The 27,511-nt window shown below is 44.4% G+C and overlaps 1 protein-coding gene across 3 annotated transcripts in view; it reads right to left on the bottom strand.

Moving 5' to 3' along the window:
- The window catches only part of RPTOR (regulatory associated protein of MTOR complex 1), a 1,432,785-nt gene that overhangs the window by 1,198,013 nt on the left and 207,261 nt on the right, over positions 1-27,511 (bottom strand). For all 3 annotated transcript variants that reach the window (XM_069199733.1, XM_069199735.1, XM_069199734.1), the window contains exon 2: positions 25,457-25,559. In XM_069199733.1, coding sequence (XP_069055834.1) covers positions 25,457-25,559 — 103 coding nt within the window. The remainder of the gene's footprint in view (positions 1-25,456; positions 25,560-27,511) is intronic.

Below are 27,511 nucleotides of genomic sequence, written 5' to 3'. Positions count from 1 at the left end.
ATCCCAGCCACTGCCCTGAGAGACACTTGTGCCAGTCACACTATTGTGCATGACAGGCTGGTGCTCTCAAGCCAGTACATCCCAGGTGAGATGGCCAGAGTAAGAGTTAGCCCAGACAGGGTCACTAATAGGCCTGTGGCTCTTGTGCCCATAGAAGTGGGTGGAACTTTTAGCTGGAGAAGGGTGGTAGTCAGTACAGACCTCCCCCTTGATTGTCTCCTTGGAAATGACTACCCAGAGGTTAGTCAGAGCCTAAGAGAAGAACTGGTCCAGGGCCAGTCCTCTCCCAAGGATTCTAGAGTGCCTGCCTCTGCAGTAAATGCAAGTAGGCCCCAGAAGAAAAAGAAAAGGAAACAGAGTAGGAAAGGTGGACAACCTTTAGCCAAGGTTCCAGCAAGCCAAGGAGATTCTGCTCCAGTAGGGGAGAACTCCAAAAATGGCTCTGATAAAGTCCAACCTGACCCACAAGAAGTCCTGGCTAGTCAGGCAACTGTTAAGCCTGAGTGGGTGGCTCCTCAGCTAACAGAAGAAAGAGTGGAAGAAGGGTGTTTACTACAAGATGTGGTAACCCCCCACTCTAATACAGCAGACAGGCACCCTGAACCCAAAGAAGCCTGTAACTTAGCCCCTTCCCTTGTAGGTGAAGAGCTAAAGGTGTGGTTCTGGGCACTGACAGCTGTCAGTGGCCTCTGCTGGGTGTTAGCCTTTATGGCTGCACTATCCTTGGCATGGTGGTCTGACCCCATGCCAAATAACAAGTTAGGCCCCCTGACCCTGTTGGTCATGGTGGGGTTACTCCAGCTCTGGGTAACCTCTTTGGGTAAGCTAGGGGTGACCCTGGCTAAGATAAGATTAGCAGAGGTGAATACCTCTGACCTCAAAATAGAGAGAATGGGTAAAGACATAAAAAGCACAGACAAGAGGCAGTTCAGACTAGGTCCTATCACTGTGGAAGTGGGTCAGTTCCCCAGAGGGAATGACCTGAACAGGAGGATGTAAGGCAGAGTAGGTCCTGCAACAAACCAGACATTTCCTCTACTCTTCCTCGCCTGACAGACTAGGAAGACTCTTCCAGCTTTGGCTGAGTCTCCTGGCCTGTGGGCTGGGGGGGGCTTGTGTAAAGAAATGGCTCCCTGTTGCAGTTACCCCCCACTTTTTGCCTGGTACTGATGCTGACTTGACTGAGAAGTGTGCTGGGACCCTGCTAACCAGGCCCCAGCACCAGTGTTCTTTCACCTAAAATGTACCATTGTTTCCACAATTGGCACACCCTGGCATCCAGATAAGTCCCTTGTAACTGGTACCTCTGGTACCAAGGGCCCTGATGCCAGGGAAGGTCTCTAAGGGCTGCAGCATGTATTATGCCACCCTAGAGACCCCTCACTCAGCACAGACCCACTGCTTACCAGCTTGTGTGTGCTAGTGAGAACAAAATGAGTAAGTCGACATGGCACTCCCCTCAGGGTGCCATGCCAGCCTCTCACTGCCTATGCAGGATAGGTAAGACACCCCTCTAGCAGGCCTTACAGCCCTAAGGCAGGGTGCACTATACCATAGGTGAGGGTACCAGTGCATGAGCACTGTGCCCCTACAGTGTCCAAGCAAAACCTTAGACATTGTAAGTGCAGGGTAGCCATAAGAGTATATGGTCTGGGAGTCTGTTTTACACGAACTCCACAGCACCATAATGGCTGCACTGAAAACTGGGAAGTTTGGTATCAAACTTCTCAGCACAATAAATGCACACTGATGCCAGTGTACATTTTATTGTAAAATACACCACAGAGGGCACCTTAGAGGTGCCCCCTGAAACTTAACCAACTATCTGTGTAGGCTGACTAGTTCCAGCAGCCTGCCACACTAGAGACATGTTGCTGGCCCCATGGGGAGAGTGCCTTTGTCACTCTGAGGCCAGTAACAAAGCCTGCACTGGGTGGAGATGCTAACACCTCCCCCAGGCAGGAGCTGTGACACCTGGCGGTGAGCCTCAAAGGCTCACCCCTTTGTCACAGCCCAGCAGGGCACTCCAGCTTAGTGGAGTTGCCCGCCCCCTCCGGCCACGGCCCCCACTTTTGGCGGCAAGGCTGGAGGGAACAAAGAAAGCAACAAGGAGGAGTCACTGGCCAGTCAGGACAGCCCCTAAGGTGTCCTGAGCTGAGGTGACTCTAACTTTTAGAAATCCTCCATCTTGCAGATGGAGGATTCCCCCAATAGGGTTAGGATTGTGACCCCCTCCCCTTGGGAGGAGGCACAAAGAGGGTGTACCCACCCTCAGGGCTAGTAGCCATTGGCTACTAACCCCCCAGACCTAAACACGCCCTTAAATTTAGTATTTAAGGGCTACCCTGAACCCTAGAAAATTAGATTCCTGCAAACTACAAGAAGAAGGACTGCCTAGCTGAAAACCCCTGCAGAGGAAGACCAGAAGACGACAACTGCCTTGGCTCCAGAAACTCACCGGCCTGTCTCCTGCCTTCCCCAGAACTCTGCTCCAGCGACGCCTTCCAAGGGACCAGCGACCTCTGAATCCTCTGAGGACTGCCCTGCTTCGAAAAAGACAAGAAACTCCCGAGGACAGCGGACCTGCTCCAAAAAGACTGCAACTTTGTTTCAAGGAGCAGCTTTAAAGACCCTGCAATCTCCCCGCAAGAAGCGTGAGACTTGCAACACTGCACCCGGCGACCCCGACTCGGCTGGTGGAGAACCAACACCTCAGGGAGGACCCCCGGACTACTCTACGACTGTGAGTACCAAAACCTGTCCCCCCTGAGCCCCCACAGCGCCGCCTGCAGAGGGAATCCCGAGGCTTCCCCTGACCGCGACTCTCTGAAACCTAAGTCCCGACGCCTGGAAAAGACCCTGCACCCGCAGCCCCCAGGACCTGAAGGACCGGACTTTCACTGGAGAAGTGACCCCCAGGAGTCCCTCTCCCTTGCCCAAGTGGAGGTTTCCCCGAGGAAGCCCCCCCTTGCCTGCCTGCAGCGCTGAAGAGATCCCTTGATCTCTCATTGACTAACATTGCAAACCCGACGCTTGTTTCTACACTGCACCCGGCCGCCCCCGCGCTGCTGAGGGTGAAATTTCTGTGTGGGCTTGTGTCCCCCCCGGTGCCCTACAAAACCCCCCTGGTCTGCCCTCCGAAGACGCGGGTACTTACCTGCAAGCAGACCGGAACCGGGGCACCCCCTTCTCTCCATTCTAGCCTATGCGTTTTGGGCACCACTTTGAACTCTGCACCTGACCGGCCCTGAGCTGCTGGTGTGGTGACTTTGGGGTTGCTCTGAACCCCCAACGGTGGGCTACCTTGGACCAAGAACTGCACTCTGTAAGTGTCTTACTTACCTGGTAAAACTAACAAAAACTTACCTCCCCCAGGAACTGTGAAAATTGCACTAAGTGTCCACTTTTGAAATAGCTATTTGTGAATAACTTGAAAAGTATACATGCAATTGAAATGATTCAAAGTTCCTAATGTACTTACCTGCAATACCTTTCAAACAAGATATTACATGTTAAATTTGAACCTGTGGTTCTTAAAATAAACTAAGAAAAAATATTTTTCTATAACAAAACCTATTGGCTGGATTTGTCTCTGAGTGTGTGTACCTCATTTATTGTCTATGTGTATGTACAACAAATGCTTAACACTACTCCTTGGATAAGCCTACTGCTCGACCACACTACCACAAAATAGAGCATTAGTATTATCTCTTTTTACCACTATTTTACCTCTAAGGGGAACCCTTGGACTCTGTGCAAGCTATTGCAACTTTGGTTGCTAGGGATAAAGTTTTGTCTTTTTCTGTAACTTTGCTCTTGGTCAAGAGGGAACGTCTGCTTTCCTCAACTGTTTTTTCAAAAGCTCTTTCATTGTAGTCTTGTTCTCTGCATTTGCAGGTTCTAAAAGTTACTTTTAAATTCAAGGTCCTTCCGGATTCCATCGGATACCTAACAAATATCCTTTTGGTATGTTTTTGATTATGTGTCTTTCATGACCACACTTCCGCCATAATATGGAATTAGCAGTCATGTTTTTCTTGAACATTTTAGAAATTCATTGGATTTTTGTTTTATGTAGATCACCATGTCTAAGTATTCCACTATGGTTTTGGAAATGCTGTAGGACACACTGATGTAGTTGTTTCTGTCCTTGATTTCAATAAATTCTTCAATGTCTCTTTTGGGTATTGCCAAATTAAGAAGATGTTGACAAAGTATCTCTCCAACTATATATTAAGGGTTATATATTCAACAAAATATTGATTACAATGCTGCTCATTTTTTACCTGTCCCACAGAGATAAAGGCATATGGTGGAGCATATCTGACCCACAAAGCACACCTTGTGTTTGTCTGAAAATGTAATTATCACTCCATTCCAAATCTCTAGGATCAGTGGAATCATCCTTGCAAAATGTGCTGATCTTATAAGTTGTGTCTTTTTGATACTAAGGAGTTTGTCTTCAATTCTGATGAAAGTATAAATATTTATTACATCAGCTATTAACAACAGAAAGGGTTTTTTAAACTAAATGTTCTATATTTAACTCAGGACATCTTGATTGTTTAGATATTTGATGGAAGATCCTTCATAAAAAATGAATCAAACTGTATATCAATGCACTATCCAGTTCTTGAGCAGATAGAATTTATTCCTCAAATTATCGGACAGCCAGGAGAAGGACTCCACCTTTGTGCATCTTTGTTAAGAGGTAAAAGATAGGCAATGTATAGTGTTCTAAAAAGTACAATAAAGATAGTTTCACCTTCTGCCGAGTTTTGATTTCTGGGAGAGTAGCTTAATTTCATGTAGCATGCTTCATCTGAAAGATGATTTTTCACTTCTTTCATGGTATTTTCTCTGAGATTGTGACGTGCTATTTGTTCTGTAATAGGTCATACTTCTGGGGAGACATCTCTGTTTTCCATATGTTTATTAAATGCAATGTAAAGGTCTTTATGAATTGTCATTTACAAAATATTAATCGGATTATTGGTCAATATATACTTAGGTTTTAAAACTTTTGTACAGCAAATATCCCAAAGTTTTGTGCAAATGCTTCTAGGTTAATTGATGTGTCCTCCCACTTCCTCAGATGTGCTTTACATCTGCATATGGCTTACCCGGCTCATTACAAATTAATGACATGGAATGTCCATGGTTTAAATAACAAAAGAAAGTGAGTGGTAGTTCAATACATTAAAACTACACTCAAAAGAGGCAGTCTTCTTGTAAGAGATGCATCTTCTGGGCACCCCAATGCAGCTTCACTGGCGGTCATGGGAACACATGGGTCATTTATTTGGGATTTAATTAGTGATCCAGCAGGGTAGCAACCTTATTGCATAAATCTTTAACACGTCAGATAAGAGGGGTCACAATGATAAGTTAGGTGCTATGTTCTGCTCACAGTTGACGGCGCACTTGAAGGTTAAAGCTAGGCTCTCCTACATGTATATGTTCTGTCCACAATCTCACAGGAGATATTGCAGTGGCTCACAGATTTACTGTTAGCAGTGCCCAGAGGACAGTTAATCAGTGGGGGACACATATGAAGAAAACATTGGATGCTGTTGGGTCGGAAGCTCTAATGTCTGGAAATCAATGGCTAATTCACAATCAACCGCAAAGCTAGGCTTCAGTGAGGTGTGGTCTTTATTGAATCAAGCAGAGAGGGCTTAAACGTTCCGTTCCATTCAGCACAACTTCTTTTCTAAGTTAGACTACTTTTTTCTTCTAATTTCAGAACTGAACGACGTGGCAGGAGTGCAGATTCTCCCCATGGCCTTTCCAATCCCTCCCTGTCGAGGTGAGAATAAAGCAGGATAGAGGAGGTCCTAGAGCGATGTAGCATCTCTGTGCTTGCTGGCTTCTAGATAATGAGTCTGCATTAGGAAGGAAAGAGAGGTCTACCTTTAATTGAACCAAAGTACAGTAGGATTGCAGTCCGAAATAGGGAAGACCGTCAAAGCAGATGATTGAAGAAAAGCTATGGCATGGATACATAGCAAGTCTAAAGAGCAAAACCTAGTGGCCACACAGTTGGAAAGGGAAATAAGAAGCTTAAAGGAAAAATTCTTTGCTACACATGATAATGAGGTGCTCAGCTGCCTGAAACAGTCAAGGCTCACATTTAAGCAGCTGCCCACATACGCTACTGGATCAGAGTGGATGGAAACAGCACACCATGTCTATGAGACAGGTAGCAAAATGGGTAAACACCTTTACTAGTTGGTAATAGTGGACCTGCCCCTTAGAATAATTCCAATAATTAACTGCCCGTCTGGAGTCCAGGTGGTGGACTCCCCTGCAACAGTCAAAATGTTTGCAGGCTACTATAGGCTATTGTATTCAGGCAGAACAGCATTAACTGCATACATGGAGAACCTCATAATTCATGATTTACATGATAGAACGTAGGACAACCCTGACAGTCTCTTGAGCTCACTCTTACTGTTGAAGAAATCAGTGAGGCTATCAGAGGCCTACCATCATGGTATGGGGCTTCTGGTAGAATGAAGGTATGGAGACTAAACTGTCCCGACAAGTAAATGTCTTGCACATGTTTATGCAGAATGTGGAGAGGCCTGGACCACTTGCAATACAAGTATTAAGATCTAGGGGGAAACTTTGGGGCTGCAAGTTAAATAATACACGTCAACATATGTCCCTTTGACAGGGACAGCAACCTTTGAGAGAGGTAGCAGATGGAACTGTACTGTGCAGAGGCCTTTAAATAGTTGGTCATTTCAATTTCTAATGATATTTCATATGTGTTGGAGCCATAATGTGGCTCCACTGGTTGACGAGATGAAGAAAATTATGTAGATCTGGAACAAGCTTTCATTACTGATTGCAGGAAGGGCGGGCAACAGACACTAAAGAAGATAGTCCTTGTTTTTGCCTCTTCAAAACAGTAATTCAAAACTCATGAGACGTGATGAACAGTTCCTTAAATCAGTCTTGCGGCATTATACATAATGCAGAAACACGTTGACAAGAATAACAGTAATTAGCTATATTATATGGTGTTCTACATGCAAGAGTGCTCCAATATACATATGTTTGATGGATTTGGCACTGGTTGCCATATTTGTATGGTACCCTGTTAAGGGATACCATGGCAACGGGAATCCAATATTGTGTGAGCACCAATACTTGATTAAATAGGACAATGCTGTACATGTGAGGATGTGCAACACTGGGGCCACAACTGCCTAGGCCTTATTTGTTTTTGTTTTTTAAATTATTAAATACGTCTAATCAACATATGATGGAAGGCTAGGCATGGTAGATGTCCAATCTCTTTCACATAGCACTGCAATTGCTTCTGATAGAAGATAGGCTCTTTGGTAACAATGACAACCCGTCCTACAGATGCTAGCTTGATTTGCTGAACGGACTCGAGATTTAGAACATGCTGCGTGCAGCTCTGCAGTGGAATAGATGAGATTGCAGGCTATCTATTGAAACCCCAGTATGGTGTGTGGGAATGGCTTAGGAAGGTGACCAGACTTGAGGCTTTCTACTCAAGGGACTCAGTAGGGATTTCGAAGATAGGACAGATGTGGGAAGGAACGAACATTAAGTAATTGATTCATTCAGTCACAGACCTGAAAAGGGACTATGTTCTACATAACACAGTTTTACTGTTACCTGCACGGTTAGACATGCTTTAGAGGCATATAAACAAGAATCAACTGGTTTGGGAATGCCCTGCTATTAAAATATATTGGGCCTGGGTTCACGTCACACTGGAAAAGTGGTGTTGAGACCAGTAGACAAGAACCCCATGATGACGTTCCTAGGACGACTGGGGATGCCTCAGGACCTCTAGTACCCTACTAGGGAGGTTTATTACTTATGAAGTGCGACATCACCTGTCAATGGACTCTAAAGCACCTTTTCATAGAGGAGTGGATGCGCGGGATGCACACCTTTTTCCAGACAGAGGAGCCACAGACGCAAGGGAATATATGGGGGCTTTAGATTGACTAATACAAGGAAAGCAGCGCCAGCAGAGTGCGGAAGGATGCCAAAGGTCGGAGAGGGTGGTTCAATGTGAAAAATTCATGAAAAAGAGCGACCGTGATCTATTTTATTCTCTTGTTTAAAGCTAAGATAAAGAAATTGATTTTTGTTCACAATAATGCATGTGCCTGGACACACTAACCTTGTCTTAAGTATGGTTTTATATAGGAGACGTTTTATACAGGATGCAATTGCTACTGCATCCTGAAGCTCTGAAATGCAAAACGTCACAGTAGAAATGAGCAAATCGGCATTGTCAATCAGCACCAAGAAACGATGTCTATTAAGGCAGCTAACTGTAAAAAAATTCCTACAATATCCTGGTTTCCATTTCCAGTCATGAGCACAGTCACAAGGCTCGATGAAATACTCTATTTTGAGATAATTGGCACTGGTACACACTAGTAAAGACTGCTATCGGCGTGATCTGGGGCACACATGCATAGACAAAGTTTTGTTGTTTCTGATCTATTATCTCACAGTTTACACACAACAGTGCGAAAACGTTATGTGTCAGCCTTTGCCACAGTGCTCAGAAAATTTAAATGCGATGCGTCTAAAAAAAAGGGAACAAACACCTCAAAATTGGCAGGGATTCCAAGTTGTGGGTTCCAAAATATAGAGCGGTAAGACAGCTTTGATCAATCAGTGTGCAGATGTCAACAGCAAAGATGAGTGTTTACCATGACCAATTAAAATTAAATTATTGGGTCTCATCGGGAGTGAACGAGAGCTTATTTATTTCAGTGCTTTGGTAAATAAATATATAGTCAATCTTGCCTGTGACAGAAAGAAATCGTTCTCCAATAACCTCATTGTAACTTGTGGTGAAGAAACGCTCACATTTCCTGTTGGCATCTACACACTCCTTGGTCTTGTAGACTATAAGAACTGAAACAAGCATTTGCAATGCAATGGGTCTCACATTTGCTTGACTTAGAGCTATTGGTGTTGTAAATTAATAACTGGACTTTTCTTGCCACATAAATTGTTCAACCTGCCTCATAATTTGGTCTTTTTCTGCCACATAATTCCAGTTCACCTACATATAACTAAATCACTTCCATTTACCTTCTTCCTCTGTCCTCTACCAACAGTGAGTACAAAGGAAGTGGGACGGTACCACTGAATGAAATACAAAGCAATCAGGACATAAAACAATTGGTATTTCTCATTGTTTAGATTTAAGTGGGTTTTCTACCTGAGTTGGGTACTCACACAATCTCAAAAATAATATTTTCAAATAGGTAAAAGAAGACAGAGTTGGGAAATCCACTTTTCACACAGTTCCACTTATTTTTTTCTGCTAGACTCTAGAGGTATTTTAACTGAACATAGAGAATTTCTTAATGGGGTTATCAATGCATTCCTTTCCCTTAAGACATGAACATGGGGCACATCCATTTTTTACTAATATAGTGGTCATTCAAAAATCTTTAACCTGAGCACTCACTTAGCAGCTTTTTAGCCTTAAGTGAGAAACATGTAGTAAATTAGGGAGTCAATGGGGTAGAGGATCAGAGAATGGAGACCCCCCTTATCCTCCTTGTTAGGTTTACTATATCTGATGGCGTCTGACATCAAAGCTTTGAGTTAAACCAGTGAACTTTGGGTGGCAAAGCCTGCTTGCTTGCTGAGCAGGACCTGTATGCAGAGCCCCACTTGAACCAAGTGGATGAAGATGTGTGTTACAGGCCCCGAGACACAGAACATGGTAGAAGTCTGAACACATCGGGAAGACCACCAGATCAGTAATGTACATGGCGCAGAACTTGAAATCATAGGAATGACTGTAGCACAGTGGAGTATTCTGACCACCCACAACAAGAAACTGCATCCCAAAAAAGGATCAGAGAGTTGTATTCAAGCTCCGTTTCCATGCAGTCTCTGAATGACTTAGGCAACTAACAAGGATACAGTTAACTCTCAAATCATGTAGGTTTTTCAATGTTCCCTACAGCATGGCATCAGGAGATAGGCCCTATTCACATGCTTACAAAGAAAACAAACATTTGCAATGCAATAGGTCTCACATTTGCTTGAGGTAGAGCTATTGCGATTATAACCTCATTAATTGACTTTTCTCGCCACATAAATTGGTTAACCCTGCCTCATAATTTCATCTTTTCCAGACCTATAATTCCAGTGGCCCTGCATATAACTAAAGCACTTCCATTTACCTTATTCCTCTATTTGCAGCAAAACAAATGAAAATGTTGCCACTTAGCATCCTAATTTAAATCTGCCATGCTAATTCCAATAGATTACCACTTTCACGACCCCACCATAGCAATTTGCTGGCTGGCTAACAGTTCCCCTTAAACAGACAGAAGACAGCCACAGAGGAGAAATAAACTAGAAGGGTCACACAAACATATCAAGAGTATTCAAACAGTCACAGTGTAATGAGGATGTTAAATTCGACTGAATTATGGTTGTAACTGTAATAAGGAGAGAGTATTTAAACACACAAAATTACCATTTAAACCTTTATCAGAAATAAACTTTTGGCATTAGACTGTAATGATCAAAACAGCCTCTAGAGAGCACAATAAAAATGTAATTTGTGAAAGACATGGTCAGATAAAAATATTGTTAGCCCCTAGAGAGCATAATCCCATAAAAAACAGGAGAAAGTAATGCATCATGACCATATACTTAGCCCTTAGAGGGTATTTTTCGGGCTAGAAGACCTTTAAAACAAAACTTCTTCTAGCTATAAACAAAAGTTCTAGCCATGAGAAATCTTAAGACACTGAATGGTGGGAGGGGTTATTATTTTGGGGTCCCCACTAACAGTGTGGGGACCCAGAGATGATGTAGACGGAAAGAGTACATTGTGGTCAATGTTTTGAAGATGGTCCTATTGTCCTAGGACTACCACAGGCTGAGTTATGAGCAAAGATGTTTTGTAAAAGTAATGCCCTCCTAAGAATTATGGGCCAAGTTTCCATGCCACGAATATGCTGATATGACTGGTAAGCTTAAAACAGCCCCTAGAGGACACCACAATGAAAATAGCATTTGTAAGAAACATGGTCATGTAACTATATAGTTAGCCCCTAGAGGGTATAACCACACCAAAAAAATGGCAACAAAAAATGCAGAGTAACCATATTCCCCCCCCCACCTCCCCCCCCGCGGGCATAGTGCATTACATATTTTCAGGAGTAACGGGCCTATAGCATTGACATTGCAAACGAGGCCCTTAAAACACAAGCTATTCCCATCTGGAAAATAAACATTCCAGCCATGAGAATGCTTAAAAAGACACTGAATGGTGGGAGGGGTTATTGTTTTGGGGTACCCACTTAGCCTAATGTGGGGACCTATAGATGACCTAGACCATCAGGGAACGCTGTGCTGAACGTTTCGGTAGTGGCCCCATTGTCCTAGGACCACCACAGGCTGTGTTATGGGCAAAAAGGTTGTGATAAAGAATACTCGCACAGCATTATGGGTCAAGTTTTCCTGAGTGCAGTGAATATTGTAATACTGGCTATCCCACTGGGCTAGGAGAGACGCTTTCACTTTGAGGTTTTCTGTTTTATGTAAAGTATTTATCAATTTCAAATGTTTTAAGGGGAGAGCCACAAGAAATGACTGATTAGTAACTGTGAACAATATGACCAACACATCAATAGCGCTGATCGAGTTCACGCTGCTGTGCCTGCCCGTGCTGTGAGAGCCATGGCCGCCAAGAAGCACAAAGGAGAGAGACAAAAAAAATAGTTTGCACATGCTTAAGTATATTGACAATCGTGCAAAAATCCATGTAACAGGGGCAGTCTGCAAGGTGTGACAAAAACAGCCTCAAGGCGGGACAAAGGTAAAAATTACCAATGACATCAAGTGATTTTTGAAAGGCAAACCCAGGAACCAGTGAGAGAGATGGCAGTGAGGTAAGCATGGTTAAAAGCCCACAATACTTACAACAGGTCAAAGTGCTTGCGTGCTCAACCTAATAACCCGATGGTTTTAATTCCCCTCCTAATCTGTAGCGGGTTTAAAGGAGGCGAGGAACTGTGCTAAACAATCGAGAAAGCCAATCTAAAATACTCCACGGGTGTGGCAGCATTTCCAAGAGTGGGTATGACCACGAGGAGTGCCCCTTTTGCAAAGGATAGCACTGGAAAGGTAGCCAGTAAAAAGGGATAAGCATGTAATCTACTTCATATGTGTATGCCTGAACACAGTCTAAACGAAAAACTGATGGACAACTGCAGGGTCACGAGGTGAGGTCTGGGTGGAACCGAAACAAAACGAGCACAGAAAACAGAAGCTCGAGCCGCGAGGACTGACAATGCAATAAAACTGTATCCAATCTCAGTTGATGCAAGTTCAGCTAAGGCCGGGGATCCAACACCGACTGTGAAAGGGAAGCTGCTTTGCTTCTGCTGTGCGAGGGTAGCTCTGTGCAGTGGATCCGGCTTATGGCTGAAAGGAACAGCAACAAGAGAAGGACCATGCTATTTACTGTACACAAAAACATCTAGCAGAAAAGGTGCCTGAAAACAGGAAGCCGCAGCCAGGGACTGGCTGTGCCCACAGAGATCTCCGAGTGCCAGTCCCCTGCTTTCTATGATCTGTGCTCCAGGGGAGGTGGGAGAGGCACACCGGGTGAGACAGCCCACAAGCATTGCAGTGCACAGGTGCACCTTTCAGAAGTGGATACAAAGATGATTTACAACACGCAAAACAGACATCACTGAGGGCTAACAAATCAAATGTCAGCCCAGCGAAACGGCCAAGGAATACAAATCATTCCTCAAAGATTGAATGGCTGTGCATTTAGTGTCACTCTTGTAAGAAGGATGAATAATAGTTTAAAAAACAAAGAACGGCCCAAAACAGACTGGGTGGTAGTGGTTCACAGTTAACTTATTACGTCAACTGAAAACGCAACTGGTAACAATTCGAGTAAGGATGTCTAGGTAGGTCTAAAGGCCAGAAGCCAGGTTTTCAGAATAACCGCTGGCTAAGTAAAGAAGCTGAATTTAGACCGGTCTGTAAAGGTCCCTTATATTGCTATTCCGCAGATCTGGCTCAGGGGCCACCCATTGCTCCAAGACATAACTAAGGTACCTTGTCATCAGAGCACAGCGTTTGGCAGAAGAAAGAAGACTAATGTGAGATCCCTACGCTGAGGCAGATTCGCGTCTGTTAGCAGAAGCACAAATGAAAAAATGGTAGTGACATTATTGAATATGACGTTCCATTGCCGCAGTGCATCTTCGTCACTTGCGTTTAGCATTCTAGCACAGAAAGATTGTGCTGCGGGTGCAACTGCTAACAGGGGAATGAAATGGAGGTGGATGCTGCACGTATTCGACTGGGAGACTGGACAGGAGTTACGCGCTAGACTCATATCTTTGAGCAATAAGTAAATGGGGACTTTGCTACCTATTAAAAAACAAGAAACAGCATGGGAGGGAGGGGTGGTGGAGACAGGCAAACACCTACAGGAAACTGAGGGACGGGTGTGAGGTGCTGGGGAAGGCAATCCGAGCCAATTCAAAGCACCATGGCTGCCATGAGCGCAAAGGAGAGACACAAAAGAAAAAAAAGTAGTTTGCTCACAGTAAAACATAGCGGCACTCGTGCAATAAACCATGTAACAGGGTCAGTCTGCAAGGTGGTAACATGCCCACCCCAAGGTGGGACAAACGTAAAGCAGTTACGAATGTCATCAAGGGATTTTTAAAAGGCAAGCCCACGAACAAATGAAAGTGATGGGCGTGGTTAAAAGTCCACAGACAGACAAGTCAGAAAGCGCTTGCGCGCTCAACCTAAAAAAGAAACCCTGCCACTTACCTTTGTAGGGGTGCAGCTTTGGAGATACTTAGTTTTCCAAGGTGGGAGCTTATGTCTAGGCTGTCAGCTCTATCTTCTGCACCTATCACAGAGCTCTCCTGGTACCTACACAGATCGTGGGAACTCTGAGCTCGCTATCAAGATTGCCAACTGGCAATGTGTAGGTATGAGGGCCCAGGCAGATTGGCACATTCTCCATGCCAGCCCATCTAACTAATCTAAAGAGAAGTCTACTCCTGGTTAGAACTGGGTACCTTTGACCCAAAGTGGCTGTATATGCAGTTATTTTCTTAATCTGAATGTATTAGCCATTTCTTGCCCTTTCAATCAGGACAGCGAAAAAGGGAGTTTGTTCAAAGCGTGTATGATTTGTTCATGCAACAGATTCCTCTGAACTCTGTGGGAGAGCTGGGGTGCGGTGGAGACAGTCTCAACACCGGCAGACCTCCCAGGCAGCTAGGAGGCCAACAAAGCCTCAAGCAGATCTCGATATGGTCACCGCACTAGGGTAACAAGCAGCATGCAGCTCCAAATGCCGAATAAACACAAACAACTGACAAAGGTACAGTTACTGTAGCTCTTCAATTTGAATGTTTCAAGGACTGTCAATGCTGAATTCAAAATAACATGTTGCAGATGAAGGGATGTACATAAACTTCCGTGCAAGACATTTAGAAGGTCATACACTTGATTCCCTTCCTAGACTTCTGGAAGCGTGATCTCTGCTCTTTAAACTGCTGGAGTGAAGCTCCAGCTTACATCCGCAGTTTTTGTTGGCTGGGCCAGAAGCTCTAGCAGGGCACACTGAATGCTTTGTACAAAGTTTTGGCACCAATCAATCAGGTTGGTGCTTTCTTTATATCTCCTTATTTTCTTTATAGCTTCTTGGATCTGGAATATTATGAACATCGAAACTCCACGTCCTCCTGTCATTCAGAAAGGAATTGAACAAAGACCTCTTCAGAGAACACTACAGGAAGTGCTTCACTAGACTATTCTTTTTCATTGTAAAGGATCTGCCACCCTTGCTCACACTTGGTTATTCTGAAGCTGGGTCCATGCCCTACATGTACCTACACGTATCTACAAACTCTCTCCCGGGTCAAAGTTTGCCTTAGCTGACTCTCCTTTGGGTATTCCCGATCTCAGAAAACCTTGGAAAAATAGTTCCATATACAGACTTTCTTTTTATTGGTGCTGGACAGGTTTTACTTTATTGAGGCAGCTGTTAGATTTATTGATAGGCCACAAAATAGTGGGAAAGGATTAGTAAAGGAAAAAGGTACACAAAAGAGCTTCTAACTAAGTAAAGGGGTCATAATGGCAAACTGTATCAGAATCTATAGAGTGCACTGGTGCCCGAGTAGACGGGTGAACTACCATCTCTCACATATACTTTCATGTCAAACACATCCCTGTTTTAGAGAGCACGTTCAAATATATGGTCACAGCTCACAGACACTTAAGGTGTTGACAAGCAGGAAGCTTATTACTTGGACTGCTACATTTTACAGAGAGGAGCCTGTTAAACTCACCTCCGGAATACACGTCAAGAGTTGTGCTACACTCAGAAAAATATGAATCGCTGCGACCACCCAGCAATCTACTGACCAAGGAAGGGGTGGAAATGACTGTTGGGGACAAGGTGGCGAAACACTTTTGTAACTTGTCACCTTTTAAATGGCCTTGGGCTTTTCTGGGAACACCACAGTTCGGTGGATGGTCAGACCCTTAGAAGAGGCCACCTGGGCACAACAAAGTGAAAAGGGGGACCATCAAGAGGAAAAGAAAATGGTTGGACAAGACAGCTTGTACAAAGAGCTGTGGACATTGGTCCAGAAAGCTACTCCCAAGTAAGAAAATAAATTAAAACATACACGTTACACTCGAAGGAAAACTATTTTGGTTCTGAGAGAATGGAAGTTCCAACTGAACTCTCAGAACACTGTCCGACTGGTTTTGTCCCCAAATGATGGGTACAGCCTAGCAGCACATATTAATTATGTAAACTTCTTGGTGTCCTGGCTTGGCCTTCTTTCAGATAGACTGTAGCCCCACGACAGCGTTGTATGTCTTTATATATAAGTCAGGCCCTAGAGATGTTATATGTATGTTATGTGGGTGTCAAGCTATGAGTATGGTACTTTTTTTTAATACAGCCTTAGACAGCTAACTCCGGGGGCTGCCCAAACTTGTACATTCTCAGACAATATTAAGCAGAGGGATGCAAAATGCAGTCACGGCCGGTTATGATTAAGCATACGTTTGCTGCCTGTTGCCATGTAAACATTTGTCAGTATGGGGCCGGATTCCAAAAGAGCATATATTTCAGCATCTCGGTGTCACAGAAAAAGAACAGAAGAATAACCCTCACAAGCCACAGAAGGCACTCTCGGCAACGCTTGGGAATGACAGCCTTGCATTTTAGATGTGTTAACTTCAAGAAGCTTTGGTTTCCTACCAGTGTGGAGACACATTTGATGTTGCCCTCAAAGGATGCACCCTTCTGCTTGTTTTCAAATTGAATCAACACTTTTTTTGTTACCATACATTGTGCCGAGTTTTCTTGTTTGGATGGGGTCTTTGAACCATCCGAGGGGGTTGGTACATGTGTATAGGAGGTGACTGAGGGAACTCCAAAGCCAGACAAAGAAGTTGCTTCCCAGGAATGGTACTAGCAACATTCTGCCTTTCGAGGGCTGTCTCGGCTTCTCTGCCTCACCAACAAAATGCTGAGCATTAGCTGACCAAACTCAGAAGTTTAGAAGTTCCATAACAGCACATACAGCTGTCTGTGGGTGCCTGGGGTTCTTCTTGGCTGTGGGTGTACCCTCTAGGCATAAAGCCAGTGTAATTGAATACTATTGCTGAGCCTGAGACCTGTGCATGAATCCTCCAACTCCTTGCCTTTACGCCGTTGAGGAGAATCCCATCAGTGTGCTGTGAGGTTTAAACACAAAGTACTTAGTATTGCCATACCTATGTGCCCTAGTGTGTGTCCAAAGTGCTGAAGAACTAAGGTAGCATTTTGATGATGGCCAGCGCTGGGCATTTTTAAAAAGGATTTTACAGTTCTGGAGTCTTTGGTACACTGTTTGCCTCGAGCTGTGTAGAAGCTCCTCAAGACGCAAGGCCTACATCTGAGCCCAACAGACAAAAGCCTGTGCTTCCTCCTGCTTGTGAGAGACTATCTGGGACAGTGCAATGGTTTCCAGAATCCGTAATCCGCATCTGTGAAGAGGACGAATAACCAACCGAACAACATTCTCTCCATACCTAACTCCTTGATCCCCACACCTTCTGGTTACTCCACCAGTCCTACGTGAACTTCATTCTTAGACCTGCATGCAGCCATGTGCTTAAATGCAGACATGATCAAACACTGAATTATCTACCACAAACTAACAGGAGTCCACTGTAATATTAGATGTATTACAGGGGCGTTTTTTTAGGGCATCGGGGCTCCCCCCCACCCCACGTTTCCTACCTTCTATTTTGTTTTTATGATTTACATCGTACAATACGGCATTATTTAGGGATGAGTCAGGCAAATTTCACTGGCAGATAGTCGTGCTTATGCACATGTATCGCTTTTCACAGGGCTTACAGTCTTCTAGCCCTGGCACCACTGTGGGCACTGACAGAGAAAGGCAACACCCCTCTGCGACGAAAGACATGCCTCGATAATTGAACACAGGGTGGGGGCATTAGGCTTAAGCCCTGTGCTGAGCCCGAGGCTGTGTGCCAATCAGTGTGGTCTTAACATTAAGCTGCTGCCTGGCTGAAGACACCTCTAGACACCTCTACTTGGGGGGCGAAAGGTAGAAGGGACAATCAGTGTGCATGTGACTGGCAGCTTATGTGACACCAGTCGTATGCTGTACGCAAACACACTGCGCATGCTTCAGATAGCACTAAATCATGCTGAGTATATCATCTGCAAACAAACACAAATGATGGACGGTATGTGGAACCAATCAAACATTCACCCCCAGTCACAGATCTGGGTTTATTCCATCAATTCTTTTGCTCACCATGCCACCCCAGTTTGGACCCATCCATATGCAAATCAGTCTTGACCCTGTTCCCCATGGACCAGTCGAGCCCGAACCGCCAGGCCAAGTCCTCCCTGGATCGGAAACAAGCATACTGGGACCAGTTTTAGGGTATCACCCTTCATGAGCCAGGCTAGCTCGAATCTAGTGGCACAGTGAGCCTGGGACCCACGTCTGGGCATACCCGGTGCCCTTATGGTGACAAAAGCAAACAATCACAAATGATGGACAGAATGCGGAACCAATCAAACAATCACCCCCAGTCACAGATCTGGGTTTAATTAATCAATTCTTTTGCTCACCATGCCACCCCAGTTTGGACCCAGCCATAGGCAAATCAGTCTTGACCCTGTTCCACAAGGAACAGTCCTGCCTGAACTGCCAAGCCAAGTTCCGTGCTTGCTATGCCACCAGATTCAAGCTAGCCTGGATGATGAAGGGTGATACCTTGAACCTGGTCCTAGGATGCTTTTTTCTGGTCCAGGGAGGACCTGGCCTGGCAGTTCGGGCTGGCCTATTCCAAAGAGGAACAGGTTCAAGACTGATTTGCATATGGCTGGGTCCAAACTGGAATGGCATGGCAAGCAAAAGAAAATGATGGATTAAACCCAGATCTGTGACTGGGGGTGAATGTTTGATTTCTTTTGCATTCCACCTGTCATCTCTTGTTTTTGCATTTGTTGCCCCAAGTGGGAAAGGTATGCCCAGACGTGGGTCCCGTGCTTGCTATGCCACCAGATTCAAGCTAGCCAGGTTGATGACGGGTGATAACCTGAAACTGGCCCAGGGTGCATGTTTCTGGTCCAGGGAGGACCTGGCCTGGCAGTTCAGGCTAGATTGTTCCCATGAGAAATATCTGCATATGGCTGGGTCCAAACTGAAATGGCATGGCAAGCAAAAAACTGATGGATTAAACCCAGATCTGTGACTGAGGGTGAATGTTTGATTTGTTCTGCATTCCGTCCGTCATCTGTTTTGGAACAAATATATCATCTGATCAGACTGGCTTCTTACTAGTTACAAACGCTGGCTGTGACCCACAGTGAACCCTCGCTCCGATACTGTGAGCTCAGTTCAGCTTCCTGGTGTTGGTGATGGGGCAGATGCCGGTGGGTTAGCCAGTATCAGTGAGGCCATTACTCAGGTATGACTTGCTTCGCCCGGCCATAACTGCGAGGCTGTGCACCCTGTGAAAATGTAGCTCTACACTCTTTTCTACCTCACCCTGCTGCCTTCCCTGCGAGCAGTAGACATACCTTTTTCCAAAACTACATACAGAACTACACGCACATGATTATCGAATGATTAATGGGCAAAACTGCGTGCGTGTAAGAAATTGGTGCATGTGATTACTGAGGGCACAATATTATCTCTGTGCTGAGGGAACACAGTGCAAATGATGTGCAAAGCAGCATGCATTCAGCAAACAGTAAACAAAAGGGCGTAAGTAAATCACTCTAAAGACCTGTCCTGGCTCCCCTGCTATACGACTGCTGCATCGGTACTTATTATGTTGTTGAGGCCTGTTACCTATCAAGAGAAGCCAAGAGAAGTTCTAGAACTCACGCACATGATGCAATAGAGGCTCCCAAATGACCCTGGCCCAATCCTTTAAGCCTCTAATAAAAAGCGGGCAACCAGACCAGCTGAGGACCACAGTGTGGGTCAATGACTCTCCAGGTAGAGCTCGCTACAAAACAGAAACTACAAACCTGAGACACTCCTAAATTCAAGTAACCTGGTGCAGGCAAAAGCAGCTGTGCGCATTATATTGCATCATCCAGAGTCTGATTCTCTCAAATTGGATGAAAGCTAGCAGTGACAAACAAACTGAAGAAATTAACCAATGCAGTGCATGCAGCCCGGTATGTAGCGCTTGGCATGTCTTGAACACGTTTATTAGGGAAAGCTTAAAATGTACGAGGCTTTAGAGTGCTTCTAAGTCGACTAAGATCTGGAATATGGAGCTGTCAGGCACGTCGAAGGTTCACAATTAAAAGTCTGCTATTGTCTTATGGGGATTGTAAAGAATAATAATCTGCAAAGACCCAGAGGGTTTTTAAATGCCTGCTGAGAGTTCATGGGTTCTGCACACTTCACTCTCACCCAGGCACATATGCTCACTGTGCGGCGCATGCACATTTCAGAAAGGAGTTGCTTGGACTTAAGGCATGAAAATCCATGACTCGCAGATATCCCTCCTGTCCCATTTCCCATTGCCTTCCACCCTGAGTCTCTGGCATGGCAACCCTCCTCTTCCCTCCCCCCATCTTCTAAACTACTGCGTTAAAAATCCTTCCTGGACTTAAATGATTTTTGGAGGCAATGCTCTGCAGAACATTACACACTAAATCTAAAACATTCCCACAATGCAACTTTATTTCTAGTTCTAATACTTGTGCTGTCAGAAATGTTTTAGGTGGTGTCATGTAACAATTATTCATTGCTTGTGCAATGCTATGGACATATCGGTTCCATTTTGTATTAGGGGCCACCAGACGCCCAGTGCTCTTTGCTTTTCTTGTAGGGTAACTGAGCGGGATGAAATATCAGTAGAACACTGCATGAAATCTACGGGTCACAGTCTAAATCCCTTCAGGGCAGACTCAAACCTTCAGCCTCCTAAGAGTCATAAAATGAGTGCCCTTATGTGCGTAAAGGTAAAAAATGTTGCAGTGCAACAGCATCTGCCATAAAAAGCTACATAATCAGAAAATGGGCTTTGAGGGTGGACTCCCCCCTCCATGGTGCTCCATGTAGAGCAAACTGTACGTTTTCATCCAAAGATTCACGTTGTCTGCATTCTTCACAGCTGTGAAATGAAGCACTAGATGTGCACTAGGCAAGACCCGTGTACATGGCATGCAACAGCACTATGCTGTTTCACGTATCTAAGTAAAAGAAATGGAAGAGGTGGACCTGATGCAATCCTCTGCTGTGCAGTGTCTCATTCACACATGATCGGTACTGGAAAGGAGCATTCTAAAGCATTTTATTATCCTTCCTTTGTTAAGAATAATAAATGGTGAACAATCATACAGTCCATGTCCATTGATGATGCTTCTCCACCACAACCACCCTACACTCACTCTTGTCTTATTTCCATCTACTTTCTTCTCCAGCCACCCTCCATTTTTCACTCCATTTATTCCTTCTGTTCAATCTAATATCCAGTCATCCTTGAATGTAATCTCAACTTTTTGTCTTCGCTCCTGCATCCACACATCTGCTTTTTTGTCCACTCTGATCTCCAGTCCTCTTTCCCTTCCGGTCTCCAATTAATTTGTTAAATCTCCCCTCCATTCTCTATTCAACTATTTTCCTTCCATGTCTTTTGTCTTATCTGTCGTGCCCTAACCGACTCTTGTCACTAACACACTTAAACTGTCAACCTTCAATGCTTTTTTCCTCTCTCCCCGCCACCTTTTTTTTAACTCTCACCTACTCTGAAGTTGGTGCACTCTTATAGACTCCCCTCGAACTCTCTCAAATTCATTGGGTTTTGCTCACTCTCTCCTCCAGCTTTTCTTGACTCTCCCACTAATCTTTTTGTCTACTCACCCCTTGAGCCCGCCTCAACTCACCATTTCAAAGCTTTTATCTACGCTCCTTCAAGCCAGCTTACCTGAAGGTTTGCAGAAAGGTACAGTATAGCCAGTAGCAAGAGTACACGAGATGCAAAGCCCTGCCATATTAAGAGAATTATGCAGTACAACCTTTCATAACTCACATTAAAACATATGAGACTCATTAGTCACCGTGCTTGCTTCTTCAACAGCAGAGAAGTCAGGAACTTTGTCAGACAGAGCACATGCTAAACTCTTTGCTTGACTTTATATGTACCCATTTTCCTAATGTTCCTTGCCTGTCTGCCTTGCATGCAAGAACTTTGAAAATTCTGGCAAGTTAAAAAGGATTACTTGTTTCATTTCACAAACGTTTCCCAGGGGAACTTGAGGTCCAACCTCTACTGGCCTGCTGCCATGGTCATGTCAGGCTCACCCGGCGAACTGGGAGGTCTCTCAAAGATTCTTTTGAAAGGCCCTTAGAAACTATTGCTTTTTGGTCAACTTTAGCCAATTTTTTTCAAAACATTTCTCAGACGGAGAACCTGTCTGAAACCTCAGTGGGATAATCCTAGCACTTGCGATGCTCCCCAGCGGATGCAAATTCAGGAGTAAATCTTAACGCCCACCACTTTCAAAGCTCACCAGATGCAACTGGTGTATTCTTCAACTGTGACTGGTGTAGAGGGTTGTTTGCAGCCTTTGTGTCATTTTAATCCATCTTCAGACATATTAACCTTGTATCCTAAATTATGTTTTTTTATTAATATCAACTGTATATTTTTGCAACATATTCAAGGCTGGATATGACCCGCTGTTCAAAATCATGCTATGCTGTATTATCAAACATCTCACACCAACCTAACTCCCTTGCTGAAAGGGCTTGCCTTGAGCTTGACAAGCTAGACAAGCCAAAGAAGACCGGCAGCCATGTTCTGCCTCCGCCAGTCAGTAGTCTCGGACTGCTGGGGTTGCACGGGGACTAAGCTACTGGCCTCAATGAACTATCTTATCGTCGTTACAGACCACGGAAACTCTAGAGGGGTTCCTATATTTGGCATATGTCGGGTAAAATGCAGTGACGATGTTTTGTGCTCCAGCATTTCACAAACACATTCTTTGTTAAGGGTTTGATTGGCAAGAAAATGTTCACTGAGACTAATAAAAACCAGATGTACTAAAAGTTTGTGAATAAACATCCTCTCCACGGCTTTAAGTGGGATAAAAAAAAGTGGTGGGGGGGGGGCGTAATAGAAGCGTGGCCACAGAGGCATCACAAGAGTGCTTTATAAGGGAAGGGGCATTTATATGTAAATAAGGGCGTTACACAAACAAAGTGACTAGAATCCTGTGGCTCACAAATTCATCCAAGTATTACTCAACAAACGATAACTCAAATCAGCAGAGGCATATGTATTCATTATAAGCCGTAAAACACTTCACAAGGTGCACGCGAATTTGTATGCTAATGAAGGCGTATTACTGTAAGGACCTTTCACCAATCCCATCGCACTGTTGCATGAAGTAGCTATTAACTGAGTGTAGCTAGTAACTGAGTGTTCCTGTGGATGTATTCACATAAGCATGCAAGCCCAACAGCAAAGACGATGTTGAATAAACAGGTGTTCGTAAGCGCTTCGGCAAAGAAGAGGGAGCATTTCAGCGCCGGGGTATTAAGCGCTATATAAATGCCACTTTCTCCATTTGAGGAAAAAGACGGATTGACATTTGCTCTTTCCAGTCAATACCAGCCCTGCTGCAAAGCGTGGCAGAAGAAATCATGCAAACAAAAAGCCTACACGGGCTTCAATTACAGCGGTTTCCCTTTGCTCCAAAAGCTGCTGATCTGGTGACCAGACCAACCTTCTTTTGCACACATTCATTTTTTTCGCTCCCACCCAATAGAGGGCCCACAACGGTGCAGGCTCGCCTGCCTCCTGCAGCTGCAAACAACAAAAACAGTTTTATTGCAGACAGGTCTGCTGGTGTGGTCTAATGAAACAAATACAATGCTCGGGAGAGTTCAAACCTTCCCTTTGCCGGAGTAGCTGTCGGTTTTCTTTACGAAATCACTGATTAAGAGGATTAATCTAGAGCCCGGAAGGGACCCGTTTCAATCCCCTTATAAATTACTGCCGGTGCTCAGACCCGGCCCACTTAAAGCCCTGGTCCTCTCCAGAGTAGCAGCACCGGAGTAGTGTGAACGGAAAACAAAAATATAACTAAGCTGCGCACTCCTTTCTCGGCCTCACCCAAAACTGTCTCCTAGATGTAAAAGAAAAACGGTTGTTCAACAGTCACCCAAACGATTCATTCTTCCACAGGGACTTATTAAAAAAACGTAGAAATCTTTCCTACTGGGAGACGAGAAAAGAATGGGAAAAGCACAGCTGGGGACACCAGGCGGGGAGGCCCTGTCCTCAAACATTTTACGCACGAGGTTAAAACGCCTCAGCCTATACAATCATGAAACAAGAACGACTAAATCCCAAGCACACGACATCCTGAAGGACGCTGCTTATCTGCAGCTACTATAGTTTACAATAGCCTAGAAAGAAATTCTTGAAGGAGTATGCGGGCCCCGCGGCAGTTCCTCTAGGGGAATCGGCCTGAGGGCCTTGAAGCAAGTGTGACTACAGGCTCGCCTTGCCACCGGTGGTCCTATGAAGCAAAAACGTTGCTTTCTTTTTGTTGTCCAGCAGTAACACTAAGTAGGTGTAACTTTTTTATTAGCATGCAGAGCGTGTGTAATCACTTTGCGCCAAAACTACTGCTTCAGGAATGGAATGAGGGAGTTAGATCCGTGATCCTTAAGAAAAGTCATGGGGATTGGCTTCAAACATGTACACCTATAGAACGGAAAGGGCATTGTAACCCATCACGTCTACTCTCCTCCCCACTTTTCAACCATACTGTCTGGGGAAGGCGAATTAAAGCATAGGTCACCTACCAGGCAGGTATTTTTAACCTTTCACCATATATAACAAAACCCCTGCTATGCCTATTCTTAACACCAAGAGCATCCATTCAGTGCTCCGCGTAACTCGCAGGTTGTAGACCGGTGAGGTTTATATAAATGAGCCTGGTGCTTTTTCTCCACCCTGCAGGGGGTCAGCACACATATAACAGATGGACTCCTTTTGTCTGATGGTATAAATTACAATAGCCTAAAAGAAATTCTTGAAAGAACACCCCTCCATGGTATGCTAAAAACAGGCTCTTGCATCGCAAAAACTGTTCCCAATATTCTCTTCTCAGATGACATAAGAGAAAGACATGATTAAAAGTAATTTCCTGGACAACACAGTCTGTATTTGTGGCTTACCCTGCTTATACGCTCCCTTGTGCTCAAAAAGTGTTGTCTGAGCATGCATAGAAGATCCTAGGTTACAGTCGTGATAAGGGGCATAGAACATTGCCAAATTTAAGGGTAGCACGAATATCTGTGTAGTGCTGAGCATCTTTACAGAGCTGTGTCGTGAGGGTGGTGACCACGGCCACAAACAAATACAGGATGGAATAATAGGAAACTGTGTCCATTCCATAGGAGTGTCAGTGCCAGAGGACCAATATGACACCAAGTACGAGGACAAGAGGCAGTACGTATAATAAATGTCCACAAGTATAGGCCACCCTCATAAAACTTGGAAGTGCCATTTAAAAAACATCTAGGTGAAAGGCACTGGGTCCTTTCAAACAGAGATTCTGTACTAAGAATCTAGACTTCTGGGTCTCTACTCTACCCCCAGACTGCACAAAGTTCATACTGATATTCCAAGGCACAGTGGATTCAATTAAAATGTTGCAATCAATGCCATTTAAATCAAAGCTGAGAGAACAGACCATCCTCGACCACTTACAGGCAACATGATGTTTAAAGCATGATCATAATAATTACGAAGAAAAAATACTATTTTTTAAGAAAAGCACATTGTCCATTCTTAGGGCAGGTACTTTTTAGGGCTTTGCACCCTAAAAACCTGGACTTACCTATCCAACATTCTAGACGGGCACAGGGTGTAGTCTTCACCACATCTGGGGGGTCCACACCCACATTCAGGCACAGCACCAGTGCTACACTGACCGTCTTCATCTACAAAGGTAATAAAGAGACAGAGCTTTAGTACGGAGACTTTCAGTTCTGAGATATCACAATGCATTCTGGGGTAAATCAGTGACTCTCAGCTTTAATGCTACTATGTATAAGGTGTGTGCAGTGCTTCTATACATATATACAAGATTATAAATGGGCTTCCATACATATGCCAGTGGTGTCCCAAGCACATACTTTCTGCACAGAGATTAGCTGTGGCTCACAACCGTGACAGAGTTCCAACAAATATCCCCATCAACTAGACTTAAATGCACAGAAGAAAAAGAACATTCCCCTACAGAGAAGGGTCCCCCACTTAGCCCAAAGCCCAGAAAACTATCATAGCTTGAGTGTTTATATTGTAAACACTTGCTTAGAAAAAAAAATAACCAACAATTGTAAAATACATTTTAAAAAAATGAATACATACTTTTTGACAATTAGTAACAAATATCTAGACAGAATTTTAACATCCAAGGGATGCCTTTTGTTGAGAGTTTCCTTCAGGAAATTTAAACTCTAATTTAGGTGAGATGACCAAGTTACTTGCCTTTGGTAATATGTGTTCTCTTAGACTCTATGCAGATTCTACACCGTTTGAAAAATAACCACGCATCAGACTGGAACTAAAAACTTTTCGGCAGTATCTCTGTACGGCTTCGCAATGATGACATTCCACTCCAGAAATGATGTCTGGAGCCTATATATGCATCACTCACACATGCTGAAGTAAGTTGCTTTCTAGATTGTCTGCGCTTCCAGACACAGAGCCCCAAAAGCAAACTGGTGTGACCAATATGCAGATTCCCAGACTTGGGATCTTATTAAAGGACAGAGGCCAACCACAGAATGAGGGAAGGGAGGGACCGTAAGGAATCTGCAGCTAGATAGTCTATCAGAAAGAGTGTTACTTAAGGTAAGTAACTTGTTCATCTGAAAGAGACTTTTAGCCGGAGATGCCTTATCATTTAAAGAGATTCCAATGCAGTACCTATATGGAGACTGGTTGGTGGATCTATGAAAACCAGACAGTCCTGTAGGACCAAGCTGGCAAAAAGCCCCTCTCTGCAAAGCTGACTATCCAGACAGTATGAACACTACTGTCACTTGCTCGGCAAATGTCTAGGGCAGGGAATACATGAGCTAGTGCAGTGATAGCTGCTTTGCTCCATGTAGAATGAGCATGCAGTAATTTCAGAGGCTGCTTTTTAGCCAGTGCATAGCAGATCTTGATGCAGAGCACTATCCAAGAGGAGACAGTTCTGTTTGGCACAATCTTGCTTTTCTTCACTCCAGAGAACCCCACAAAGAGCTGATTGTCCACTTGTTCTTTGATACGCTCTATGTCGAAGCTCGGAGGTCCAAACGATGGAGTCACTCCTTCTCAGGGGAGTGAGGCGGAGCACAGAATGCAAGCAAGGTGATGCTTTGTCCAATGTGTAATGGTGTCACAACTTTAGGCAAGAAGGATGTCCAAGTCTGCAGAACCAGTTTGTCTGAGAAAAAAGTAGTATGTGGCGTTAACACACAAAGAGATTGGAGCTCACTCACACGTTGCACCAATGTGATGGCAATGAGGAACACTCTCTAGAGAGTAAGGAGCCTCAAGGAACAGCTTTGGTGTGCACATCAGAAACATAAGGACCAAGTTAGGATCCCACTGTGGCATGAATAAAGGGACAGGGAGGAATCAAATGCTGGAAATCTTTCAAAAAGCACATAACTGGAAACAAAAAGGGCTGATCCGGCAATTGCAAAAAGGCCGAAAGAGCAGAAAGGTACCCCGTAATTGAGCCCAGGGCAAGACCTTGCTGGATTAAGGACAGAAACAACAGAATGTCAGATAACTGCTCCTGCAGGAGGTCTAACTGCAGAGCACCGCACCAAGTCACAAATTTGTCCCTACAACAGGTGTATACCACTTTTGTCATGGATTCTCTAGCTACCAAGAA

Source organism: Pleurodeles waltl, chromosome 7 (assembly GCF_031143425.1).
Source record: "Pleurodeles waltl isolate 20211129_DDA chromosome 7, aPleWal1.hap1.20221129, whole genome shotgun sequence".
NCBI classification, from domain to species: domain Eukaryota; kingdom Metazoa; phylum Chordata; class Amphibia; order Caudata; family Salamandridae; genus Pleurodeles; species Pleurodeles waltl.
Note: the sequence above shows the minus strand (reverse complement) of the source record. Positions and strands in the feature narration are given on the sequence as shown.